General features: G+C 36.7%; 2 protein-coding genes across 3 annotated transcripts in view; one reads left to right on the forward strand and one right to left on the reverse strand.

Annotated features, from left to right (window-relative positions):
- Positions 1–3061: 3061 nt before the first annotated feature.
- On the reverse strand, positions 3062–4677 carry LOC107730505 (prostaglandin D2 receptor 2). The gene has a single exon (XM_016541345.1). It carries the CDS (start codon positions 4675–4677, stop codon positions 3388–3390), a length of 1290 nt encoding a protein of 429 aa, XP_016396831.1. The 3' UTR covers positions 3062–3387.
- Positions 4678–6124: 1447 nt separating this feature from the next.
- Positions 6125–10067, forward strand: part of vwa11 (von Willebrand factor A domain containing 11) — an 18001-nt gene continuing 14058 nt past the window's right edge. The window contains exon 1 of one of the 2 annotated variants that reach the window (XM_016541385.1): positions 6125–6195. The gene's annotated coding sequence lies outside the window, so the exon portion shown is untranslated. Of the gene's footprint in view, positions 6196–8403; positions 8431–10067 lie in introns of those variants that run through there. The other variant, XM_016541386.1, reaches the window with a different exon arrangement.

Genomic DNA, 10067 nt, shown 5'->3' on the forward strand with positions numbered 1-10067 from the left:
AGTAGTAGTAATAATAATAATAATACATATATAATAATAATAAATAACATTCTTACACGATTAGTCATTTGTGGGAAAAGTGCCATTATCTTTTAATTGTATTGCTATCTTTGTTGGTTATTTTGATGTTTTTTTTGCATCTAAGTTCATCACAACTTCCATATTTCACTTGAAATTTCTTGCTAAAAACACTTTTTGAATAATTTTTTGAAAATTGTATGTATGCTGGTTAGTCAAATGTTAAAAATCTACTGTAATACAAAATCTTTTTATTTTTATTTTTAATTTGCAGTTCAGTATCGTCAACAACACACAACCTTCTGGATGCATCTTCTGAAGTCAGACCTCAATCATAGACCAGATGTTCTGACGAGCAGCAGCTTAAATAAGTAGGTGTAAGACTCACATTCCACAGCAGTGCTTTTGTTTATAGGCGAAGATTTCACGATATACTTAGCACGCACAGCCCACACAACAGTAATGTTATGTAAGATTAAAAAGGGAGAATAAAGAAAAAATCAAATCCCTATGATCTGCATGGTATTTTGTTCTGATCTGGAGAAACTTATGTCACATTCACAGAGATGCTAGAGATGTATTCAATTGATAATCTGATTGCTAAGACCAATTCAACAAGCTTAATTTAAAAATAAGCATATTTAATAGCAATGGGAAGAATATGTAAATGTGGGTTCTTGCCTAAGCATGTATGTGTCAGTGAACACGCACACTCCGGTGTAAACTGCTTCTTGATTTGGCCGCTGTCCATAGCTGGGTTCCTCATTCCCTTTGTCCTAAAGTGCTCAGAGTAGCTGCTAGTGACGCATAAATGGAGTTTTAATACCACTAAGAGCATCTGTTTCATACTGTTACAGCACAGAGCTCACTCTTTTACAGCTTAAAACGGGAACTGTTCCGTCTGTCCACTCTGTGCTCCATCCGTTCAACAATTTCTATTTTTTCCCCCTCTCACATGATCCCTGGCTAACTACAGCTGCTTATTAAAAACTGGGTCAATGCACATGGAGTATACAGATACTGTGTAAGTTTTGTACATTACAAAACTATCTATTAAATAAGCCATATTAAAATAATAATTATTATAGATTTTGTATTTTGACAGTGATGGGAATTGAGGAAGAAATATTTGAGATTCTGCACTATTTCAAAGTATACTATTATCAAGTAAGCGAATTTATAACGTTGATCATGTGAGATTCTTTGTACAGACAGTCAGATGTTTTTGTTTCCATTGAAACATAAGCTGCTCTTTGGATCATCAAAATCATCCTGGATAACATGATCATTAGGTTTTACACAACCTTGTGAAGTTCATGCAACTTGTGTGCTGCAGAGAGTTCACAATAATCAAAATCAAACATTTTTTCTTTACCATATGTATTTTTCTTTTTCTTGATTCTGTGGAATGCAACACATATTATTTATAGTAGAAGATCCAAACTTGTTCATGCAGTGAAAGTAAATGGTAACCACAGCCACCAAGCAAGATTTTAAGTGATTATCAACTTATGAAAATTCTGCCATTAATTATTCACCCTCATGTTGTTCCAAATCCTTCATGCGTCGGGGTACTCTGGTGAATGTGCGTTGAAGACTGACACAGAAGAGAAGAAATTGTTAAATAAAGTTGTTATTTTTGTTTTCTTTGCACACAAAAAAGTATTCTCGTAGCTTTATAATATTACGGTTGAACCACTGATGTCACATGGATTATTTTAACGATGTCCTTACTACCTTTCTGGGCCATAAAACTTGGTCAACAATGTCAGTTGCATTGCTGTCTATGCAGGGTCTGAAAGCTCTCGGATTTAATCAAAAATATCTTAATTTATGTTCTGAAGATGAACAAAGGTCTTACGAGTGTGGAACAACATGAAGGTGAGTAATTAATGACAGAATCCCTTTAAATGATGGCCTGTTCTTTCGCAATCATATTGCTTCATAGGACAAAATGTTGCATTAAAATCATATGTACTTGTTTTTATCACATTTTTCGTTTATTTCTGACAGTTTGTCAGCCTCTGGTCACCATCCACTTTTACAGTATGGAGAAGAGCTGCAGTAACATTCTTCAAAACATTTCATTTTGTGTTCCACCAAACATCATATACCAAATACAATAAATTCTGAAATTCAAGTAGTTTTTTTTTTTACATTTAAGTTGTTATTCTGATTTGTAATAACAATTTGTATACAATTAGAACAGATTGGGAACAGGTAAAACTGTTGTATCATATAGATTTTGATTTTGTATTCTAGTGTTTTCTAAGTTGTGTTTCTAATCTGTATTCTAGTTAAATATTGTGTTTTTCTTTCTAAGAAGACAAGCTCAGAGCAAAACACAAAATATGCTGATAAGAAGCTTTTAGACAATATTCATGCTTTCATGTAGTCTCATTTTGGCTAATATGTATATTGTATGAAATTGCAGATTACAAATAAGATTGCAAATGAATGTTTTTAGTAATGTTATCTGTGTATGTGTGGCCTGGGTTAAAATGAGCAGTAATATTAGTATAGGCTACCTATTAGCTATATTGCATTCAAATGCTTTTATTTCCAGCAAATTTCTTAGTGTGCAAATATTTGTATTAACATAAAACACAAACTCAACATGTTTTGCAGGCATTTAACGAACAGAAATGGAAAAATGAGTCCCCGAACAAAAGTGGCAGTGAGTATCTTGTGTGGTCACCAGCTGTTTTAAACACTGCAGTGCATCTTATCTTGCTGTGAGATGTTACCCCGCTCTTCCACTAAGGCACTGGACATCACATCTGGGGGGAAACATGGTTACATTTTGACACTTTGACACTGCAAGGACTATGGCATGTTCACACAGGTGATCAGGGATCATGGGCATCTTATTTCTTGGGTTTTGAGAGTCAGTAGAAAGGTCTCTTTAAGTACCTGTGTCCGTAATTGCCTACCGACTGTAAACTGTTAAGGACTACTCCACAGTTGCATGTGCAATAATTGCTATGGTTCATTGAAAACGCATGAAAAAAAACCCTTTCCAATAAAGACCCTGTTGCTGAGTTATATATGCATGTAGTCAGTAATCTGAACAATGCGAGAGAACAGAAACAGGAATATGGGTCATGTTGACTTTTTGTGTTTGAGGGGCTTTGGCTTTGAGTTCATTTGTGTTTACCAGTGGCAGGGACACACTCTCTTTAATATTCTCAAAATGACAACAACCTCAGAGGTAATCCAGCATGACTATAGCTTAAATCAAACCCAGTGTAGCAAAGAGATGCAGAAAAGATAAAAGCTTATAAGGCCATCCCATGATTATGACATCTGGTTGGTAGACTCAGAAACATTAGTCGTCAATTCCAGGATATGATATTCCACATCATAAAGTCACATTTTGTCTTCCCTCTCTCCCTCATTTGTTGGGCAGTTTTTAAAGCCAAAGAGGTTGATGGAGCCCTGTATGCGATCCTGGACACGAGTGACGCTGGTGGGGGTGGGAGAGCTGGGTGAAGAGGGGAACAATGAATCTTTCTTCCTCATCCTTTCTGCAACCCATACTATGGGTCCAGCTTCCTCCACCAGCCCCTCGAAAAGAGCCCCCAAACTTTGGCGGATTCGAGCGCAGAAGTTTGGACAGCTAAAAGCATAGATAATTGGGTTCAATACAGAGTTCAGGAAGGCGAATGTTGTCGCCACAGGTAAGTACACCTCCACAAGCTCCACAATCTCTGTCTTGTACTGAGCCGTCACCTCCAGCAAGCAGAAGACGTGGTAGGGCACCCAGCAGAGAATAAAGGTTGCGATCACTGAGACGACCATCTTCATGAAACTTCCCGAGAGCCGAATACTGTTTTCTCTGCCTGATGAAGACAGGCTGCGGAAGAATTTCAAGGATCTCAGTTTGCCATTGCTCGCACCCTGCCGTCGACTCTCAAGCCTCTTTCTGCGAGCTCGCAGTTCAAGAAAAATGGAAGTGTAACTGATGGCGATGACAATCAGAGGTATGACAAATGCCAGCAAGACTTTGGACACTGCCGTCGCTGCCTGACGCACCTTACAGTCTCTGTGCAGTGTGTTTGAGGAGGAATAGAGTGCAAAATTATGATAGCAGAGTTTGCGGCCATCCTTCTTTTCCACAACGGAACGGAACATGAAATACGGAAGTGCGTTAACCGCCGCCCAAGCCCATCCTAGACCGCAGATCTTCCACGCTGCCGACACAGTACGATGGTTCTGAGTCCAAACCGGCTTGGTCACGATCAAACAACGGTCCAATGATATCACAGCCAGTAGGAAGGCAGAAACAAACATGTTGAGGAAAAAAATGGAGGCCTGGGCTGCACACAAAGCGCCGCCCAACTCCCAGCTGTGGTTCATCAATAGGTAATGAGTGAAAAGCGGCAAGGTTAGCGTGGTTAGGAAGTCCGACAACGCCAGATTGAGGACCCATACTGCAGCAACCGTCCTGCGATGAAGACGGAAACCAAGCACCCACAGCACCAGTCCGTTTTCCAGGATACCCAGAGTGGATACCACACCGTGGACACTCACCACTCCCAAGTTCACGCCAGTGTCTTTGTTTAAGGTGTGAGAGCTCATTGTTTGCAGAAGAGGGCAGTGGAGCTCTGAGGGGGATGATGGGCTGAGGGTGGAATTAGGAGGGAATGAGGAAGTCATTGCTGTCACAAAAAAGAGAAAAAATATTCATATATTTTTATTACAGCCTTCTGCAATGAAACATAGATCTATGAAACCTTTATTATGTGTTTTTTAAAATGTGTGTGTGGGTGTGCGTTTTATCTTGAAGTTGAACATCTGTAGGATCTTCAACCAGGTGTTGTACTGCATACACTCTCAGAAAAAAGGTACAAAAGCTGTCACTGTGATGGTACCTTTTAAAAAGGTATGCCTTTGTACCTAAAAGTTACAAAAGTGTACATTTGGAACAGGTACCGCCCCAGTGTCAGCTTTTGTACCTTTTTCTGAGAGTGTGGGATCTGCCAATTATTGTTTGAACTTTTTGGAAGATTTGTGAAAGACGTCTCTTATGCTCACCAAGTCCGAATTTATTTGATAAAAAATACAGTAAAACAGTAATACTGTGAAACATTAGTACAGTGGGTATAAAAATTCTGGGCATCACGGTTAAAACGGCAGCTTTTTGAGATTTAAAACTTAAAGTGACCTGTTTGCATAAAAATTCCCTTTATAACAAGACATCTGTTTTGGAATTTGAAAGCAGTGACATTCCAAAAATAGAGTATCTGTCAAAAATTGATGGAAAAAAAGAAAACATATTAGGCTGCCAAGAGACAACCTAACATTAAAGGAGCTGCATGAATGTGTGGAAAGTAATGGTCACTTGCTGCATGTGACAACAACATCCTTTATTCTCCATGTTTGTGGTGTCGAGTGAAGAGACGGAAGCTATTGTTCACCAAAAAAAAAAAACCCTTAGCTCGTCCAAATTTAGCTAAAATCATGTGGCAAAACATTTTATGATTTGAATAAACTACATTGAACTTTTGAACCCATGATGAAGATGGTGGATCATGCAACAGGGCTGCTTCTCTTCAGCTGGGACTGGGGCAGTAGTCAAGATAGAAGCAATCATGGGAAGTGCCAAATACCAGAACATTTTGCCACAAAACCTGCAGGCATCCATTAAAAATATAAAGATAAAGAGGAATTTCATCTTTCAGCATGATAATAGCCTTGAACACAAATCTAAGTCAATAAAAGCATCTTCAGTGGATCTGACATGATTTTACTTGGATTCCTTTTTTTCTTCTGAAAAAATAGCCATTTTAACAGGGGCTTGTAGACTTTTTATACCCACTGTGCAATTTAAAATAGCTGTTTTCTCTTTAAATGTATCTTAAAATGTAATTTATTGCTGTGTTGCATTCAAATGCTGACAAAACAGAAGATTTCCCAATGCTTTCAAAAAAGAGGAAGAAAGAATGAGAAAGATGTGTAAAAACAAGCAAATCGGAAGCTGTGGTGAGGACACTCAGATGAGCTTTGAAGTTAAGAAAACTCTATCGACTTAACTGCATTTACAGTAATACTGTAATGAACCGCCTTAGTCTCTTAAGTCTATTAGTCTGTCTGTGCGCTCTCTGCTGTCGCTATTTTGGCTTAGTTTTGTCTGGTCACTTTCATCCAAGACCTTCACAACAACATCGTCCTGAGGTATGTTAAAAGTTTGTCTCTGTTTAGGCATGTGCATAGATGATCGCATAAGCGTTTTGAGTAACAGCATTTGTCTGCATTTTGTTTTATCTTGTTATCAAAAAAGAGCAGGCAGACCAAGTCTTGCCAAAATGTAGTGAAATCTCAACCGTAGTTTATCATCAAGTTCACACATTCTCTAATCAATCTTACAGAAGTTTACAGTGTCTAAACAAGCATGTTGCTTTATAAATGTGCTCAGATTTAGATTCATTGGTATCACAGTGTGTTAAACAGGAACGTATCTCACACTTACAGTACATAACAATTGGTGTTTTAGTAGAAATGATGACTGTGCGATGTCTACCGTTCGCTTATCCTGCATCCATTCATGTCAGAGTTGTCAGTTATTCCTCAGGAAAATCTTGGTGTTGATGATATAAACCTACTACAGTTTCATTCAGGAATGGTAATGGATCTCATTTTATCTTGAAAAAAGTAGCTTACGATTGGGAACATGAGCATGTCAGTGCCTGCCCCAACAATCTCTCTCCAACAACAACATTTCCCTAGAAACATAGAAAGGGTTGTGGGAAGAGGAAAGGCAGTCTTAGAAGAAAAGTGAGCAATCGGTTTCATTGGAATTATAATGTAATAATGCAGGTGTTTACTCACCTAAGACTTAAGGCGCCTCATGGGGCTTGAAGTTTGTCTGCCTCAATTCTTCTTCTCTTTTATTATGTTGAAGAGATTGGTGAGGATATTCTTAAGTCTCTCTAACTATTTTAGTTGATCAGTATCTTGTTTCTGTAAAATGGGAATTTCAGACACTAGCAGCAGGCATATAAATCTTTTTTGTCCTAAATTTGAAAACAGTAATACTGTAAAATATGATTTTAAATAACTGTATTGTATTTTAATATATTTTTAATATTGTATTTTAACATGGAAGTTCAAGGATTTTAAGATTCCTTGTTCTTTTTACCATAAAAGGCAGTGACAGTATGTTTTTCAGGTTGAATTTTCTGGCTTTTTATTCAGACACTACTGTCATTAGTGTCATGAAACTTACCTTTTATGAAGTTTGTTTACTGTGCTCCCACAGAGCATCTTCTGTTGATCTTTAGGTGTCCCTCAGTTTCTTTCTTCTGTGAATTCTTCTTTGCCTCTGCCTTATTTCTTCTCTCTCTTCTCACTCTTCTCACTCTTATTTCCATTCCTGTGTCTCGTACATCATTTTGTATGTAGTTTTGAAGAGGCGGGGCATAACACAGGTAAAGAACAGTAGAAAGCTGTAGGTGTAAGTGGGATCTTTGTGTTTTTCTGTCACACGACAGTTCAGCTATTCATAATTATGTTTTGTTTCACCTACAGATAACAGCTGTTCAGACTGTTTGTATGTCTTTTAAATGTATGAATAGTGCTGAACAACACATATGAATTGTTTTATTAGATATTTGAGGCCACAGGGCAACCAAATAAATAATTTTGACCCATAAATAATCACCACAATACCACAATAATCACCACAGTATAGATTTACAACTTCTTAATGTGTGAACATCTCATTACCTACATTGTGCTAACATGATGGTAGTGGCTTCTTTTTTGGCTCTCATCCTTAGATCTTCTCTTTTAAATTCACTGAGAGACATGGTCATATTTGCTGACATATTATCACTGAATAAGACAATAATGATCGACTTGTTGAAAACTAAGGTAAAAAGAGCTGAGCAGGGCGCGATTTAACAACCATGTAATGTTAAAGACAGGTTGAATTCTGCCACCTTTTGTGAAAGAAATTATTCTTTTGCCAACCTGATTGATAATTGGACCTAAATTGCACCTAAAGGTTTGTTTTTATTTTCAGTTATGTAAGGAACTTCACATATGAAATAATGAAAAAAAAGTGCAACTGGTTCCACAGATTTTTAGCTAGTCATGAGTAATTTGTTCCATGGCTAAAAACTTCCATGATATTTCACAGTTGATGTTGGCTATTATAGTTATGATTAATAATTTTGTGTGTGTGTGTGAGATGTAACACAATATTTTAAAGGCAGCCATGTCTTAATAATGTAATTCCTCCATTGTGGTTAATCATTTGCTGAGGTATGATTGCATGACAACTTCTGAACACTGTGAGATAAGACATTATATATATATACATATACTTGTCGTCATCAGAGACTAACAAGGATCCACAATTAAGGGGAGATACAGGAGGAACAGAAGCAGATTGAAAAGTGGTATAAGGTAAGAATGTCTTATATTATATTATATTTATTATATTATTACATCCACTTATTGTAATGAAAGTAATAGTTTTTTGAGCGAAAGTGTATGTTTATAATATATAATATATATGTGTGTGTGTGTGTGTGTGTGTGTGTGACTCTGGACCACAAAACCAGTCGCACAGGTATATTTGTAGCAATAGCCAACAATACATTGTATGGGTCAAAATGATTGATTTTTCTTTTATGCCAAAAATCATTAGGATATTAAGTAAAGATCATGTTCCATGAAGATATTTTGTAGATTTCCTACCATAAATATATAAAAACTAATAATATGCATTGCTAAGGACTTCATTTGGACAACTTTAAAGGCTCTTCTCACTCTTATTTTCATTCCTGTGTCTCGTACATCATTTTGTATGTAGTTTTGAAGAGGCGGGGCATTATCACAGTTGAAGAACAGTAGAAAGCTGTAGGTGTAAGTGGGATTTTTGTATTTGTCACATGACAGTTCAGCTATTCATAATTATTATGTTTTGTTTCACCTACAGATAACAGCTGTTCAGACTGTTTGTATGTCTTTTAAATGCATGAATAGTGCTGAACAATACATATGATTTGTTTTAGATATTTGAGGCCACAGGGCAACCAAATAAATAAATAATTGAGCAGAGACAATGAAAAGTTTGACAAAATACAGACAAAATAATCACCACAGTAGATTTACAACTTCTTAATGTGTGAAAATCTCATTACCTTGCTGTAACATGATGGTAGTGGCTTCTTTTTTGTCTCTCATCCTTAGATCTTCTCATTTAAATTCACTGAGAAACATGGTCATATTTGCTGATATATTATCACTGAATAAGACAATAATGATCGACTTGTTGACTTATTTATTCAGCTTTTAGATGATGTATAAATCAATAAATTCAAAAAATTTATATATATATATATATATATATTTTCTTTCCCATCCTTTTATAATATTTTTACCTAATTCCCCTCAGTTCCCTCTCTCTAAAGATTTTAATTTCTCTATTTTTCCGCATAATTTGACTGGTTTAGTTAGTTTAGTTTTTACGCATGAAAAAAACAACATTGTACCTCATATAATAATGTGAGGTACAATGTTGTTTTTTTCAACAAGAAACAAAAATAAGAAATAAAAATATGGCTACAGTACATTTTCATAAAAGCAGCTATATTATTGAAAAAAAGTCTCAGGGCCCTATCATACGATCGGCGCAATGCGGAGCCAGGCGCGACGCAAGTGTTTTTTGCTAGTTTCAGCATGACGCAGTTATCATTTTCACGTCCTGCACCACGTTGTTTAAATAGCAAATGCATTTGCGCCCATGGGCGTGCTGGCCTGAAAACGAGGTGTGTTCAGGTACATTGTTGGCGGGTTGCTATTTTGAGGCAACTGAAATAGACAGCGCCAATGAGCTACTAAAACTTGGTCTAAAGTCAATGGCGCAGTATTTTTTTGTCATTTAAAGAGCGCGTTAGTAATATGCACCTATAGGCAGGTCCACAGCACGCGTACACTCTTCATATTACACAAGCAGCAGCACACAAACATGCCAAATATTAAAAATGAAAGGATTACAATGTAAAAGATTATTATTGTGTAGGCTACATAAATATAAA

Source organism: Sinocyclocheilus rhinocerous, unplaced genomic scaffold (genome assembly GCF_001515625.1).
Source record: "Sinocyclocheilus rhinocerous isolate Xijiao unplaced genomic scaffold, SAMN03320098_v1.1 scaffold1570, whole genome shotgun sequence".
Taxonomy (NCBI): domain Eukaryota; kingdom Metazoa; phylum Chordata; class Actinopteri; order Cypriniformes; family Cyprinidae; genus Sinocyclocheilus; species Sinocyclocheilus rhinocerous.

What these genes read in the sequence shown, in the direction of transcription:
- LOC107730505 (XM_016541345.1), bottom strand. Translation starts at nt 4,677, where the DNA reads ATGACTTCCTCATTCCCTCCTAATTCCACCCTCAGCCCATCATCCCCC.